This window comes from Onychostruthus taczanowskii, unplaced genomic scaffold (genome assembly GCF_017590055.1).
Source record: "Onychostruthus taczanowskii isolate IOZ18803 unplaced genomic scaffold, ASM1759005v1 scaffold58, whole genome shotgun sequence".
Classification (NCBI taxonomy): domain Eukaryota; kingdom Metazoa; phylum Chordata; class Aves; order Passeriformes; family Passeridae; genus Onychostruthus; species Onychostruthus taczanowskii.
Window position 1 is genome coordinate 3,888,060 of NW_024503457.1, and position 17,517 is coordinate 3,905,576.

The 17,517-nt window shown below is 36.6% G+C and overlaps 1 protein-coding gene across 7 annotated transcripts in view; it reads left to right on the plus strand.

Moving 5' to 3' along the window:
• The window catches only part of TFDP1 (transcription factor Dp-1), a 38,153-nt gene that overhangs the window by 17,548 nt on the left and 3,088 nt on the right, over positions 1 to 17,517 (plus strand). For 6 of the 7 annotated variants that reach the window (XM_041418162.1, XM_041418160.1, XM_041418157.1 and 3 more), the window contains exons 4-11: positions 7,066 to 7,172; positions 10,131 to 10,252; positions 11,653 to 11,818; positions 12,011 to 12,157; positions 14,188 to 14,256; positions 15,558 to 15,709; positions 16,269 to 16,435; positions 17,000 to 17,081. In XM_041418162.1, coding sequence (XP_041274096.1) covers positions 7,066 to 7,172; positions 10,131 to 10,252; positions 11,653 to 11,818; positions 12,011 to 12,157; positions 14,188 to 14,256; positions 15,558 to 15,709; positions 16,269 to 16,435; positions 17,000 to 17,081 — 1,012 coding nt within the window. The remainder of the gene's footprint in view (positions 1 to 7,065; positions 7,173 to 10,130; positions 10,253 to 11,652; positions 11,819 to 12,010; positions 12,158 to 14,187; positions 14,257 to 15,557; positions 15,710 to 16,268; positions 16,436 to 16,999; positions 17,082 to 17,517) is intronic. The other variant, XM_041418163.1, reaches the window with a different exon arrangement.

A 17,517-nucleotide genomic window follows, 5' to 3' on the forward strand; every position in this document is an offset into this window, starting at 1 on the left:
TGACTCAAGTATGAAAGATGAGCAAAGATTGGCTCTTCTGGCCAAAACCAGTTATGATGCAAAAGTTCTCACAGCCTGAACAGATTTGTTGCAATGCTTTTGAAATGGGCTGTGAATGAGCTTCTGTAAATTTTTAATCATATTTAATATGGTAACTGGATAAGTTCTTTTCAGACTTGAATTTTGGTGGTAGGGTGTTGCTGTTGTTTCTTAGATGAATAATAAAGGACATCACCATCTTGCTGAAGAGTTATGCTGAACAACTTCTTGCTCAAAAAGTCCAAAAGATTTGGAATCAGAGAGGGTATGTTACAGAAAAATCTCTGCATGCAAGTCTTATCCATACACTCATTCTATGACTGTTCATTAATGTCTGCTGACAGAAACAGGCTGCCAGTGTAGACAAGCTTTTTACTTGAGCAAATGGGGACATGCATCCAGTATCTCATGGAGAGACTGATCTCCAAGACTGGTCTCAGCCATGAGCTCCAGATTAGGATTTGTGTTTGAAAGCAGAGACAGACTTTATTTAAGAGGAGAAAACAGTATGTAAAAAACCCCAGACAAAAACACAACAAGCATCAAACCCCCAAACAACAACCCCACGAAGGTTTGTTTATAATGAGTAATGCATGCAATTTTGAATAAATTAGTCATGCACATAAAATACCCTTCGAGAAAATGCTCTAAAAATTTATTGCTTCAAAACCATCTCTAGTGTGAAGTAAGAGGTATCGGCGTGTTTGTGGTAGAGATGAGATGGCAGCTTGTGTTTCCTCCAGTGCTTGTGCAAACTGCAGAAGTTGTTGCCTGTAAATTTGCCCATGTTTTCCGATGCCCCTGTGTATTTCTGTTACTGGAGTGTAACACTCCATATAGCCCTGAAAAAACAGTATTACTGTGAAAAGTTTGTTTTACTTGGTAACCAGGAAGGTGGTTTCCAACTGGCTAATTAATTTTGAGAGTTAGCAAATACCTATGGTTTGGAAGGATTGAAAGAATTTTTAATAGGGGCTGAACTAGTAAAACTTCCTTATGAGTTTGTGTTTTCTATTGGTGATTTGGCAGTGAATTTTAAAAACTGAGAAATTTTGCTGTTTCTGGATGTTACATTTTAAAGAAAACTGTTACATTCTGGTCCTTGCCATATTCAGATGAGTGTTGATATTTAAGTGTTAAATAGAACACTTTTTAAGTCTAATCATGCCCCTCACTTGTGGGGAAATTTGGATGAAAGAAATTATTTGCTTCAGATAGGTCACCAGTGGTATTAATATTGTATTGAAATTAAAGCTCTTAGTTTAAAAGTTACTCAGAAAGAAAAGATGGGTCTTCTCTTTTGCCAGTAGGTGGCATTATTGGAATGTTTCTAGCTCCTTTCACTGCTTACGCTTCAAAAAAAGGTTTCACATTTTACAGGCTGATTATACTTACATTTCAGGTTTGAAAAAATCAACGTCAAACATGTAACATTTTAAGGTGTGTTTAGACCGTATTTCAACACTGCCTAACTATAAGATTGTTTTGTTCTTTTTATTTATATGACAAGAAAGTTGCAGAGTAATGTTATTGTTACTTTTACTTGAAAATTCGTACTCCTTGATTTTTAACAGTGACTGGAATTGTTCATCTGGAATAGAACTAGAGATTAATTTCAGAACCCCATGAATTATGCTTCCACAAACAGATGCTTGAAATTGGTTATAAAATCTGTATTACTGCAGCTGAGGTAATTCCAATTAATATATTGTGTCTAAAGTCAAGCTAAGGAAATAAAACTATTTCTGGAAGTAGAAATGGAATTGTGGGGAAGTCTAAAAGTAGACCCCAGTTTATTTCAACACAGACTTGGAAAAACTGGTTTGTAATAGCTGAACTATTACTAGTCATATATAAAGAAGGTAAGAATCACATAAAAGTCTGAGTTGTGAGTGAGTACTATACACTGGGAGACATGGATGTCTGCACAAAAGCTCAGAATTGCTGTATAAGCATGTTTGTTGTTGTAACGTGATGGTGTGGCTTGTTCAGTAAGTAGGGGTGCTTTTACTTGTCTTGGGTACACAACTGGAGACAATCATCTTTCTGTTGTCACACAGAGACCCTTAAAAAGAATTCTGTGTTTTCTGAAAATTAGCATATATGTAGCTAATAAAATAATATGAATTATCTATGATGTTCCTGACAGAGATGTTAACAACTGCAATGTCACAGGAGTGATATATGAGGAATCAGCTCCCAGGATATAATTGTCATCTCTATCTTATGACAGAACTTAGTTTGTTAGAGCCTGCATTACAGGGGAAGTAAGTTGCTTTTCTGTTGACTGCTCTCTTCTTCTCAAGTAAAGAAAACACAAAGGCAAATTACTTCAGAAAATGGTAGAGTATCTAGAATGAATGAGATTTCTGCTCCTGAGGCAAGGAGTACTTCAGCCCATCCTCTCTATCCTGAACACCAAATTCAAAGTCGCTATTGTTTCCAGAACTGGAGCAGTCAGCTTTTCAGGAGATCCACCTCACTGTCTGCAGAGGGCACTCATTTCTTTGATACTGTCTTTTTTCTGTGTCACCCTCAGTTTTCTTAAATGTTCTTCATTAACTGCATCACCAGTCTTTTAAGCTATCAAAATTTTGCAGGGTACTACTTTTTGGTAAAACTCTCTAGTTTGTTTTTATATGCAAGCAAAGGTCCTGTTAACCAGTAACCAAGGAGAGCACTTACTTGTTTGTAGACAGATAAATCAGGTTTTGTTACAGTGCTGCTTCTTTCAATCTGCAATTTTTTTATGCCATTATTCCTTCATTCCACCTGCATCGTTATCTTGTATTTGGAGGTATTCTGGAACATTATACTGATGAAGTTCTACTTCCCTTTTGGTTTAATGATTGCATATAAGTTACTAAAAGTAGTTTTCCAAACATTTGTGACACTTTGAATGTAAGTAGTAGTAGTAGTAGTAGTTATATCCTTCTGTATACATTGTTTTTTCTGCTCTAAATGGCATTTTCCTGTGGCTCTCAAAGTCTTTAAGGGGGAAAAAAAGATGTGTAATTACTAGCAGTATTAATAATTTGTTTTGAAAAGGAAGAAGTGTTGATGCCAGTAAAACTGTTTGCAAACTTGTGGTTTTAATTTTTACATGCTGTTATGTACACTGTACATTGTCTACAAAATACAGGATTGTTGGGATTGCGGTGATTGCTGACTAACAGTAATTAAGAAATTAGTAGTAAGATTTGTTTGAGAAACTGAGCTGTCAGTCACTTGCAAATCAAAGTTGATAGAATTACTTCTGCTTGTATTTAACAAACAAAAACCTCCCACATATTATGAGCCTTTGAAAATGCAGATGAATATGAGTAAAATGTTTGCATGTGAGGCAAATGAGAAAATAGAATGCACTTGGACAGAGACATTGAAAATATCCTCTTAAAAGTTTTGTTTTCTGTATACTTGAGCAGTTATACCCATGATAAGTTGACTTTGTCTTTGCTTTGAATGGTGATGATTGCGTTAGTATTCTTTCACTTACATTTCTGTTTCCTTGTCAGTCAGTTTGTGCTGTACAGAAAGATGAACCTTGTAGTTTCTGTTTAGAGCCAGGTTGGTTCAGTTGCATGAGTTAACTCTGGCACTACAGCACAGGAAATGTTAGCGTAATTAAAAAAATTTAAAGAAACAGTGTGTGTGCTCTTTCTTTTACACTATGGATGTTCTAGTTGCAAGATAGCTATTTCTATTCAGAAAATGAAATTATTAATAGCAGGCTGCTGGAGGCCATCTAATAAACCTTACCTTCAAAGCAGGATCAGCTTTGGTGGACAGAGCCTTCAGTTCTTGAATTTTGCTGTGTATCACCAAGGAATCTCCTACTCAGCCTGTTGCTGTAAACTGCCTTTGGCAGTTTCCCTGGCTGGAATTTGCCACGAAACAACTTGTGACTATTCCCTCTTTTCCTTTTGTTGTGTCCTCTGTCATCTCTGTACTTCCCTTTAATAGTTGAAGGCAGTGATTTCTTCATATAACACCCCTTGCTCCACTTCAACCTCTTCCAGAGGCTGAATGCCCCAAGCTCCTTGAGCTTCTCTTTGTGCAGGATGTACTCCAGTACCCGAGGCACACTGGTGTCTTCCTGCTGCTCTCTCTCCTGTGTGCTACTGCCTCTCTTGCACCTTGGCCCCGAAACTGAACAGAGTCATCCAGGGACAGTGTGAGAGTGCTGAGAGAAAAGGAATAATCGCTTGTTCTTGTATGCTTCCAAATGCAGCCCAGGATGTGTTTAAGTCTTTGTTAGCATGGGAGAGCACCTCTGGGAGCATCTGCTTCCTAACCACTGACCCGACCTCTGCTCTTGTGTCGACTTATATTGGCACATTTTTGTCTTTGTTGATTGAGTAAATTTTTTTTAAATTAATGTGATAGCATAAAGAATTTCTTCTTTTTAAACATACCAGAATAATTAAGTCTCTTGAGTGAATCTGAAGATTAGAGGGTTTTATGGGAGTATTGTTCTTTATGAAGTTGTCCTACTGAATTAATATTTGGAAGTTCTCGTAGGAAAAAACTCATAATGTGAACGGGTAGCACTCATTGTACAAAACTGTCTACCTCTGCATTCTGAAAGGAGCTAGCAGTGGTACTTCTGTCCTTGTAACTCGGTATGTGTATAATTTATATAGTACCAAAAGGAAAGAGAGCAGCATGGCCTGCACTGATTTGTGAAGGGCTCCAATAATGGCAGATGATTAAGTCAGACTTCTGTGGCAGCCCAGCTGAGCAGGTAACAGAGAAGAAATGCATGTGTGGATAGATGTGATAGTGGCCTTCAACAGGGCTTTTCTAGAGGGAGGCAAAAAGGCAGGGTCTGCAGTTACTTCTTGTCAAAGTCATGCTTTGAAAGAGTCAACAACCATGTGGATAAGGATTATCTAATCAGAGCAATGTCCTTGGATTTCTTAAAAATAATTTTAAAAATTGATTATCAAGGTCCTTAATCAGCCTGTTAAGCTAAGGTGTGATAGAATGGGATGGTCCTCCCACGGGTTAATAATTGGTGAAAACTGAACTTGGTACCATGAGTATCCAAAGTGAACTGTTAGCACTGAAGAAAGGTCTTGAAGTCGTCGTGTTAATGAAAATGTGGTATCAGTGTTTGGTGGGGAATTTTGAGAATTACTTGGAAAGGAACAGGGAATAAAATAGTAAATGAGCTATAAATAACATAATGCATTCTTTAGTCATGAATACTGTATGGATGCCTGTCATCTGCAAAAGAAAGGACAGGGGAACTAGAAAGCATGGGCAACAGTGAGATCAGAGGTAAGGGGGGGTTGTTACAGCATGGTGCTCATAATGCCAGGGTTGGGAGTTTGATTCCTGTATAGGCTATTCTCTCAAGAGTTGGAATTGATGATCCTTGTGAATCCCTTCCAACTCAAAATATTCAGTGATTCTGAGAAGATTATCAAATAGAAGGTGTCTTAACCTTGGAAAGCAGTTACAACTCCTCTTTTATACTGGAAATACAGTCTTCAGATTGCACTGAATTTTTTAAAGCAGCGAGGAGAAGTTTAAAAAAAAAATCTTCAGGAAGCTGAGGAGAAGCTACACAAGCACTAGTAGCCAGGGTAGTTCATATTGATTTGTTGTATTCCACAGAGAGGAAGAACAAACACAATTCCGGTCATGATAGCGATGAGTGTACTTGGAGGGACAGGAAGATATAACAGACTTACTTTACAAACTGGGTAGCTGCTGACTTGCTGAAAGAGCTCTGGAAAGCTGGTTAGTAATGGAAGAAGGACATGCTGCTGCATCCTGTTTGGGAATAGATTGATCTCTGAGAGTAAATTCTTATGTGAAGCTATCACTTTGACATGGTGTAGTAATAGCAGCTGGGAAATGTAAGCCTTCTGGAAAGCAAGGGCTTAAAGAAGATTTGAATTGTCCTCACATTTACTGTAGACGTCCTGAATGTATAGAGGGATGATAGGCATCAAGGACCAGTCACAGCCCTCCTGATAAAACCCTTGTAAAAATGCTTATTTATTGTTTCTGTATTGGACAATGGGAAGAAGAGAGGAATGAGAGTTGTACCAACTCCTTCTGACCCCACTGGCCTCTTTAAAATTTATCTCAGAGAAACAACTGCTAAACCTGACAACCACTTGACAATTGATTTGGCAAAAAAATGTCTCCAGTATTTTAAGACTGGTTTGTTCATAATTTTCTTACTGTTGTCAGTCTTTGTTGCTTCTTTTTTTCTTTGCTCTGTTTTGTTGTTGGTTGGGGAGTTTTTTGTTTGTTTTAAATAGGTGAGTTTATGGTTCTTTCCTCTAAACTATATAGAGGAACATGAAACTGCTAGCGGATACCCAGGTTGTTGTTTTTGTAGTTCATTTATCTTTTACAAGGCTTAAGACTTGCTTTACCTACCAGTGCTGATTGTGTATAGGTTATGAACAGGGAGAGAGAGAACAGCCTTTCCTCCAGGGTCAATCTGCTGAGTTGCTTGTGTTTTTCTGAAATAATGGATTCTTGGGGTTGTTTGTTCTTTAATTCCCTGCCTTCAAATGGAGGGACACTTAGAGCAAAGTTGGGAATATTCTCTTGGAAAGGCCTGTTCCAGCCAAATTTTATCTCCTGTAGGCCGGCATGTCTCAGGAGGCTATGCCATGTACTATGGCATTGGGCGTGTTTGTCAGGTGGTACTGAAAATTATTTCAATAGCCATAAAGTGTAAAGGTAGAAGAAGAGAGAAGATTAAGCTTTTTGTTAAATGCAGGTTGCCTGTATTACTCTGCTTTAAGAAAAAAATTGGAGTACAAGGAATTAAAACATATTAAAACAATGACCTGTAAGGATTCATAGAAGAAAGTTTGAGAGAACATACTGTGAATTTTAATTTATTTTTGTCCTTCAAATGTGTAAATGCTACATTTATATTGAGACTATGTGTGTCAGGGCTAGTTTCCATTAATATGCATTGGTAGTACAGATGAGACTATTTGCTAAAATAATACAATGTGCTGACCTGAAGCTCTCTACTTGTATTTGTTTTAGGGGTTGTTTCTCTATTGGCTGTTCATCCTTCTACAGTAAATACAATTGGAAAACAGCTCCTGCCAAAAACATTTGGACAGTCTAACGTCAACATTGCACAACAAGTGGTAAGGAGACTTTGTGGGGGTTTTTTTTGTTTGTTTCTTTGTTTGTGGTATGTGGGGTTTTTTTTGGGTTGTTGGGGTTTTTTTGTTTGTTTTGGGATTTTTGTTTGTGTATTTTGTTTGTTTGGTTATTTATTTGTTTTTATTGCTTGTCCTATTGTTTACACATACAGCATATCTGACATAGTCTGGCAGTCTGTATCACTTGTCATGGGCAGATAATCTAAGTTTGTTTCTAATTTTAGTAGACTTAGATTACAAAAAAAAAAAAAGAAGTTCAAAGGTGACTCTCAAATCAACATGAAGTTACCTTACTGTTCAGGTGGCTTTATATTTTGTTAGTCTTGCCATTTAAAGTCAGTGTGTCTTTCAGATTCTGCTCTGAAATCTGGCGTAGGGAAATGTAAATTTAAGTCCATAAAAACATTTTTACAGAGATTTGAGCTAAGTGGAATAAAATTGAAAGCATAACTATATTTTAGTACTTAATTTAAATATTCATTTGCTGAAATACTTATTTTGAGCTTTGTATGAGATATATGAAATTAGATGTTCTAAGGAATCTTACAATGCAATGGGTAATACATAGATTATAGTAATTCTTTCACTAATCATAATTAGAATTTAGTGATCTGAGTAGGATTGGTCTCAATCTTCTGGAAAGCAACTGTAACATGTAGACATCTGAACTAGTGTGTCTTACTTATTATTTTTTTTATTTATATTATTTATATCTGAACTAGAGTGTCTTATTTATTATTTATATTTGAGGTTCTTCTTTGTATGAAAGCAGTAGAGTAGATTTTGAATGTAGAGTAGATGTTAGTCAGACTTCTCTGTCCCCCTCTAGAAATAAACCTGTGAATTTGTGCACACTTCATTTCTTCCTGTGTAGAGTTGAGTATTTCAGGACCGAGTGCAGTAGTGGTTCAGGGTTTGCTGCTGCCAGGTGTTTTTTCTCCAGCTGTAATTCCTCTCCTCCTCACCCCCTGCCGCTGTTCTCGTTTGGCTTACGTCTTGGAGAGTGATAAAAATTCTAGAGGTACAGTGGTGGGGCTGCTCGTGGAATTGTAAAGCAGGGCATTAGAGAGCAGGACTCTCTGCAAGCAAGGTGTTAAATCATCTCTTGAAGTCTTCTTCATCCTAGGGAATAGAAACCAGCTTGCAGTTTTCTTCAGTTCTCCATATAATCTGTGTACTCGAATAGCACGTGGGTGGTTTTCACTCTCTTTGGAGACATTTGGTGAGCAGACCAGTTGGTATCAGAACTGATAATATTTTTTTTTCCATGGGGATAAAGTGAGCAGGTTCACATGTCCTGTGCTAGCATTTCCCACCCTCATGCCATTTCCTACAATCGTAAGTTTTGTTTATGAAAAGTACTAGAGGAGATTATTCGGCTTTTCATAAGAGAGAAACATTTCAATATGGTACAATGCTCCTGGAAGGGAGTACTAAAGATATTCTAGCTGTCAGAAGTGGATATGGGACACAGTCTCAAGCTGTGTCACGGGAAATATAGGTTGGATATAAGGAAGAAGTTTTTACAGGAAGAGTGATAAAATGTTGGAATGGCCTGCCTGGGGAGGTGGTGGAGTCACCATCCCTGGATGTGTTAAGAAAAAGACTGGATATGGCTCTTGGTGCCCTGGTTTAGTTAAGATGTTTAGGGCATGGGTTGGATTTGATGATCTTGAAGGTCTCTTCCAAACTTGTGATTCTGTGATATAACAAATTTATATGTTAACTGGTCAGAGAGGTGGCATAATTTAAAGAGAATATTTGGGAAAAAATAGAGCTGTTTGTCTTTCCAGACAGCTGAAGTCATGGACATCCTACAGTCACTAGACTACCTTTGACACCATCTATGTAACTTTCACGCATGAAAGATTTCATTTTCAGTTTTTGTATTTTACTCTTGTTGAGACTAAACTGTTGAAGCTGGCCTGAGGAAGAAAAATTAAGTTTTGCTGTTCAGACAGAATGTAGCTGCAGGAATATATGTCAAGCTTGTGGGTGGTGATGAGTTCAGGTTTGCTTGAGTTTTTTTTTCATTTACCTGATGTCAGGGATACAACCAGCTGTTTCCACTGGGAGGTAAATATACCCCAAAAAAGTAGGCATATCTTTCTACAGAAGAGTAATCTATATAGTTTAATTTTTTCCCCATAATCCATATTTTCTAGACAGTTACATTTTAAACAATTCAGAAATAAAAAACTTCACCTGCAAAAGTGGGTATTTTGTTTAGCTAGTTTCAGAGGGCACAGTTCTATGTGCTAATCTATGTCTTATTATTTATGGTCAAATTACCACATCTTCTGGTGACAGTTCACATGGAGATTGGAAGATTGTGCTTAGCCAAGTGTGTGCTCCTAAAATGTTTGCAATGGAATGGATTTGTCTGATTTGATGTCACTCACTGCAGTGATGAGGAAAGTTCACCCTTATTCTTTCTCACCTCTAACACAGTAGTTTTGACTCTAGTGCTAGATGCTGACACCAGGAGAGAGGGTTCTTGCAAAAGCTCTTCATTTTCTCTGTGGTTTTACTGATTTTCAGATTTTCTTACATTCGTGTTTTAACTGTAATTACTGCAGCCTCCTTATACATAATTTGGTAGGGTAGGGGGGCTTTTCCCTCCTTTTTCCCCACCATTTTCCTTGGAAGGAGAGACTGTGTGTGTGTTTTGATATTGTCTAAGTGTTGAGCGGTGTTAAGAAATCCAGCAAGCATGAAAACCTGATTTAAGGAGGTTAAAATATAAATGCTGGTATCTTAGGGTGTGCTCTATCTATATTAACTGTAGTCAGAAGTTTTTAAGCAAGTGTGTATCAATTACATGCATCTAAGAGAAGTATGTAAAGTACTTGTGTTTGGATAATGCATCATTTCAGTTGTGTCACTTACAAATGTTTTGGAATTCTTACCATTTTCCGAATTATTTTATCTTCACTGTAGGTTATCGGTACACCTCAGAGACCTTCAGCGCAAAATACCATCCTGGTAGGAAGTCCGCATACGCCTAACACACATTTTGCATCACAGAACCAGACTGGAGATTCTTCACCTTGGTCTGCTGGGTGAGCAAAATGAAAGCTAGAAAGGATTAATAAAGTGTTGGGACTTTTGTTTTAAGTGTTGTGATAGTGTACGTACTCTTCAGGCTAGCAGTGTGCCAAAGTATTTTCCTTTTCATGAAGAGCACTTCACCACTGAAGTCTGTTGTACTAAAGCAGGGAGTAGTCACACCATGAGTACCTCTTCATTTCTTGTAAAAGAATGCAGAGTATTTTCTGTAAGCTCTGGTAGATGTTCTGACATTACTAATAATTAGAGAATTTAGGTCCTAAAAGGACACAGGAATTTGTCTGACTTGATTCTATGATTTCTCTTATGCTGGTGTATTTTCAGAAAAATACGGTGTATTTCTGATTGAACAAGGGTATCCCAGAGTGTCCTTTGAAATAAGAATGTAGTCCTTTTTGAGAAAAAGTATTAAATACAAGTAATGCATTCTTTTGGTGTGGTTTTTTCATGCAAGCTTGTTTTTAAGGGCATCTTGTTAAATGTAGTTGCTTTAAGACTAAATTTATTTTTGGTGGCCTGTTACGTATAAACAGATTTCTACTTTGGAATTATACAGTGAAATGAGATGTAAGAATTGAGACTTCCCCTTGATGAAACTAGTTTTGTTGATACTTGTATTTTTCCTCTAGTTACAAGGAAATTTACATATTAAAACTTTGCAAAGCAGAAAACTTTGTTATACTGCTTGTATCTTGTAACTTTGAAGTTCTAATAGCAATTTCATATACTGTATAACTTCAAATCTGTGATATAGTAATAGTGTAATGTTCAGTGAGTTCAACCAATACCAGACTTTGTCTGTTCAGTCAGTATCAGTATGACATTGCATAGAAAATGCTCAATCTATGTGCTACTTAAAAATAAAAATTTTAAAAAAGGACAAAAAAGTTCTCTCCTCTGACTCAGTTTTCATGTTTTAGTGTTTATGCCCTTATCTCTTCTTGTCTTGAAGTTTGGAACGTTTTCTTTATTGACTTCTTCAAGTAATATCCCTATTGTTAATTTTGTTGTCTGCTAGTAGAAAAATTTCAGGCCAGGTTGGATAGAGCTTTGGGCAACCTCGCTGAGTTGAAGATACCCTGGCTCAGTGCAGGGGGGTTGGACTGGAAGACCTTTAAAGTTTGCTTCCAACCCAAACTATTCTATGATTTTGTGATTCTACTGAAGCTAGAAAAGTTGGCCAAAGAATAAATTTATGTTGTGTTTCAGCATCAAGATACTAGAATTGTTTATAAATATTGTAAAATGTAAGAGAGAAGGTTGGTAAGGGATAAGAAGCAGAAGAAAAGGGAAGGCTTGGGTTTTTGACAGCAGTGTGCCTGTATTTGAAAAAAAGACATCAAATATTCCAAAGTTTAAATCTTCTTAAAATATATATTATACATATATTTAGGAAGCGGAACAAAAAAGGCGAGAAGAATGGCAAGGGTTTACGTCATTTCTCTATGAAGGTTTGTGAGAAGGTACAAAGAAAAGGAACCACCTCATACAATGAGGTGGCAGACGAGTTGGTTGCAGAATTCACTACCACTGATAATCACATTTCACCAAATGAATCAGTAAGTATATGGGAAGTGAATTACATGTGAACTGAATGGGGGAAGAGAAATTTCTCTTGAGATTTTTCTGTTTTTTCTACTGCTAAATGAAACAGTTCAGATATTAACTGAGTTTACCCATTTGCTGTAATATGTTTATTTTCAAATATTTTTGACACAGGTATATTTTTGATTAATGCACTATGTCTACAGCAGGCTTATGACCAGAAGAATATTAGACGACGTGTCTATGATGCCTTAAATGTCCTTATGGCCATGAACATTATCTCTAAGGAGAAAAAGGAAATCAAATGGATTGGTCTACCTACTAACTCGGCTCAGGAATGTCAGAATTTGGAGGTATATGCATTTGCAACTTCACAATGGCTTTGTGTTTGAGCAAATGTTTACAGCTTTAGTATGTTCTGATACAATATGTGCCTATAATCTTCTGAGATACCAACAGAGAATAGTATGATCCTCTTTGCATCTTTATTTTACTTTTGTGTACTGAACACACACTCTTCAACTTCCAGATTGTTCAAATGTGTCTTTGTTTAATTCTTTTACGTCAAAAATACAGCTTTTAAAAGTACATGTGAAGTGGTTCTGAGTGGAAGGTAGTAAAAAATTTATGTGTATTTGCAACATTGCAGTCGTGGTAGTCAGGAGTTGGGAAGATTTGTTTCCTCCGTAAACAGACAGTAGATCTGTGATGATAGATGTTGCATGTAGGTCAGTACATATAGGCATCTCCATTGCTGCAGATCTTACCTTTTTGTGACAATTCTCTTAAGTGAGTATGTCAGACTTTCTTACTGCATGTCACGGGGAGGAAGTGAAATGCTTTATACTGAAAGAGATTCGTAAGTTCTGACAGGATTTTTGTACTGTCCTGAGATTTGCAGAATGATGAAGTTACTGAGGTTTACTGAAGTAATTTCACTTCATCTGGATGGAATGAGATGTTGTATTTATTCTTAATAAGTGTAAATTCCTTCAGCAGGACAAAAAAAAACCAGTGAGAGGGTGCCCAAGTTAGGGGGAAAGTGGAACAAAAGTGTTTGGCAGCCTTATCTACAAAGGGATAATTCTAATTTTTGTTTGATACTGATAATAGATTTTTCATTTATTTTTTTAAATTAATTGTGTGTCAGTGAGTTTCAGGTGCATGAGAAGTTTCTTATGAAATACCTTTTTTTTGGTTTTGAACATCTTGATATGTTCATATCTGCTGAATATTTTTTTTAAATTGGGAGTGATGATGACCTAGTCATTCCTTATTCACTTTCTCCATCCTGTTCATTGTTGTATAGGAATCTCTGATGTTCTCTCCCATTATTTCCTTCTTCTTTCAGTACAGTTCTAATTTATTCATTTTTCTCTTGTGTAAAGTCTATTCTGTGTCGCTGATGATCCTGATTGCTCTTTCGTATGCTTGTCTTGAAATAGAACCATCAGACCTACAGAAAACAAGATGTAAACATTCTGCTTCATAGAGTAATGTAGTGATAATTCCTGGTTGGTACTCTGTTTCTTGCCTAATAATTTGGAGTTTTGGCTGTCACAGTATAGTGAGCTGATGGATTTTGCAGATACTGCAATTTTCGATCTCTACTGAATGTCATTTTATTTCTAAAGTATGCATGGATTAGATTGTTTCTCACACATACCGCACTATATTTACCAGAAATAATTTAGGTGATGTAATCACAAAATGCTGTAAGACACTTTGAGTTTGCTTTATGATAAACTCTCCTTTTACTACGCAAGGTAACCCAGCATTGCCAGCAGTTTCTGTCACCTTGTCACCAATCAGATTGTCTGTTGTTAGAGTAGCAGTCTGTCAGTTTAATCCCCGTGGGAATCTGCTGGGGAGCTTCTTCCACTAGGAAAGCTGTGCATTTCCTACCTTTTTGTCTCTTGCCTGTTTTGTTATTATTTAGTGCATATTAAATACTGTGAGGTCTTAACCTTGGGCTCCATAGCAGCTTCATGTCTTTAACTGTCTTTGATCGATCTTCTCCAATACCTCCAATATCAATAAACCCTATGTCAAATAGATTATTCTTGTCTATCTTTGCCTCTTTGAGAGAATTCCAGTAACCCTTTAAGGCATAACTTCTGTTTGCAAAGATGTTTTTATTTTCTTCACAGGTTGTTGTATTTTATTCACCAGGGCTCTAATTCTGCTTTTTGTTAGTTTCCAAGGTAGTACTGATGTGTCTTGATAGTTAAGTCTCTAAATTATATGTAGAATCTTAATGATTGATTGCTGTATTTCCTACCTCCAGTTCTCTGCTATTGAAATGATTTTAAAGGGAGAAAATGTTGGCATAAAATGCTGCTTAAAACCAACAAACTGACCAGTCCTTTTTGTCTGTCTTAAGGTGGAGAAACAGAGAAGAATTGAAAGAATAAAGCAAAAACAGTCTCAGCTACAAGAACTCATTCTACAGGTACAGTCAAGGTACTCTTGTCTATAGGGCAAGGTAACTTATATCTGTATTCTTCTTGTTTTATCCCAGTCTGAGGGATGGGGACTTCTAGGAAGACTAGAGGTGAATTTCAGAAGAAGGTGTATGCAGCTTTATTTAACACTGTAGTTTAGCTGGGACCATGCTGTTTGTCATTGCTATTGGGGATGCCATCAACTTTCCATCAGTTATGATGAATTTATTTGGAGTTCCAAGTATGTTTAAACAGGGTTTATGTTGATAGGAGAAGTATTTCATACCATACCCTTTGAATTTTCCAGTTCAGGAACTGAACTAGATACAGATATCTAGAATTTTCTTCTCTGTTAGCATCCATAGATAAAATTATGTGACTGTACAAGTTGTCTGTCATAATGCTCTGCATTGTGCTTCCCTGGAGACTGTCTGCCACTGGTGTGTAAGTGGCTGGACCACTGTGAAACAGTGGCTGAACTCCTTTCCAGGTTTCCCTTACTACACTTGGGGAAGCAAGTCTATTTCCCAAGTCACTGTGCTGCTGGTCCAAGAAATGTATTCTTGGGTAGCTGTGTTGCCTACACAGTAGGAATGAGAATCTCAGGGATGCAGAATGAAAGTACAGACAGCTGTGGGACAGCTGCCTGATTTCTATCAGTCTCTGTGTTGGCTTTGGGTTTTGGTCTTCATTCTTGTTTATTTAATTTGATTTTGTGACCAGAAAAATATTTTTCTTTGTTCAGTAGCTTACTGTATGATTTATAACCTGAGTTTCTATGGTTTTAATTATTCAAATTGCTAGTTTTTAAAATAGGAACATTCCATTGTAAAAAGCAATTTTGGTAAGATGTTAAAGTCACTAATCTTAAATGGGTAATTCAGAAACCTAATACCAGATATTCAAATCCCAAACATTAACTTTTTTTGCATATAATAAATTTCTGTTTTAACATTTTTTTGGAATGCAGCAGCTAGTAGGGAAGAAGAAATGGAGAGGAGATAGGACGCTATGGGAAAATTAATTTTTCCAGTCATTGTTCCATTCTGCCAGGGATCTGTCCAAGGAGCTGTGCTGGTGTAGTTAGTGGAATGTGCTTTTTTGTTTTTCTCAGTAAAGTTTTACTGCATTGCCTTTTTTAATACTGTGATCGGTGACTCTTCTTGCATCTTAACATGCAGGAGTATGGTAAACACTCTGTCCTTTTCTGCATTTACTTGCTGCAGCCATTGCTGGAATCCTTAGGAATTTTGTTAACTTGATTCTAAAAGCTTCATTCATGCTTTGATATTGCTGTTGCTTTTTCTAGCAAATTGCCTTTAAGAACCTCGTCCAGCGAAACCGTCACGCAGAACAGCAGGCAAACAGACCTCCCCCTTCCAATTCTGTCATCCATTTGCCTTTTATCATTGTGAACACCAGCAAAAAGACAGTGATAGACTGCAGTATCTCAAATGACAAGTAAGCTAACAAAGTTTTACATTTGGCCTTTGGTAGAGCTTTGAGTTCATATAAATGGTCATGTAGATTTTTTTTTAAATACAAACTTAATTTACTTGTGCCTTTTGTAAATTGAGAACATGCACTTCAGACAGCTGTTTTATATACTCTTTTAATAAATAGACTAGTTGATTCACATTTCATAACTTATTTAAGACTTGCTATGTAGAGACACTAGGCATCTCTCTTGACATTCTATGTCATACTTAACCAAGCAGTGTTTTCCTTTGTCTTTAACACCATGAAATGCAGCCAGCGGAACTGAAAATGAATTTTGCTTTCAGGACTGCTGTTCTCCACTTCTGGTTCAAAAAGCTGTATTTTTCATCAGCTAAATAAAAACTGAATGTAAGCAGTCATGAGCAAATATATAAATCTTGAAAAATTCGATTGCTTAATGTGATGTGTCGATAACACACTTAACACTGTGTGTAAAGCTTTTGAAATGCTGCAAATTCCTGAAAATTGAAAGGTAGTTAAGGTTACTAAAGTTAATTGAGACATTTTTTTCCCTCTCCAGGTTTGAATATCTATTTAATTTTGACAATACTTTTGAAATTCATGATGATATAGAAGTACTAAAACGAATGGGAATGGCTTGTGGGCTAGAATCTGGAAGCTGTTCAGCAGAGGACCTAAAAATTGCAAGGAGTTTGGTTCCTAAAGCTCTGGAACCATATGTGACAGGTTAGTTACTCCAAAAAGAGTTGATTTTTTTCCTCCTTAATATAGGACTCTAAGAAAAAAACATGAAAATACCTTAAATAGTTGATTTCCACTGGTTTATGGTAAAGATTTCTGTCAAGTTCTCAAATTTGTGTGCTTCTTAGTGTGTCTTAGGGAGCAAATAACATAGTGATTCATAAAGAGTGGAGTGTTGCTCTGCAAAAAATTTTGCATCAAGCCACACAAGTAGATCTTTGCAGTGTGTAATTCTTTTAAGAGAACAGTATTTAATGCTTGATTCACTTGCAAGGGCAAAAGGTAGTAAGTGCAACCATGTGATAAATACTGAAGTCGTCTGTCTTGCTCACTTCAAAACAAATGGGTTTTTAAAATGTATTTTGAAATTTTATTGTTGCTTGCACTAACCTTTTTTTAAATTATGCTGTTTTGGATATAGTACGTAAATGTGTTTTGTTGTTTGGGCTGCAAGACTCCTTTTCTGGACTTTAAAGGATTAAGCATTTCCACTGAATTAGATGGGTGTGTTTGGAGGGATTCCTGAAAAGCATGTTGTTTGCTTTGCAGAAATGGCTCAGGGATCAATCAGCAGTGTATATGTCACATCTTCATCGGGTTCTGCGTCAAACGGCACAAGGTTTTCAGCCAGGTGAGATGAAATTGTCAGTTAGTTTTTAAAATCTGTGGTCATCAAAGAAATTTGGATATTAAATGCTTCATGAAACAAATTCTGTTTTGATTAAATGTGCTATGGATATGTGTTTTAAGTTTATTCTCAGACATCACTTCTATGGTGATTCTTGGCGGTGTCATTAAGGAAATCCTTTCCTGTATAGTGGAAAGGTGTTAGAGAGATGTTATTCTTGAATGTGTTGTTTGTTTGTTTGGGGTTTTTTCTAGTTTAGAGTTTGTGACAAGAAAACAGATACTTCTCTAATGATAGAGTATTGGAAAGATTACTCCTTGTTCATTAGTGTCTAACTTAAAAAAAGATTTTGATCTTTGGGTTTTAAACAGCAATCACAGAAGCTGGTAGCATGATACTGTAACTAGTATTCAACTCTGTTACTCACTACTTTCTTATT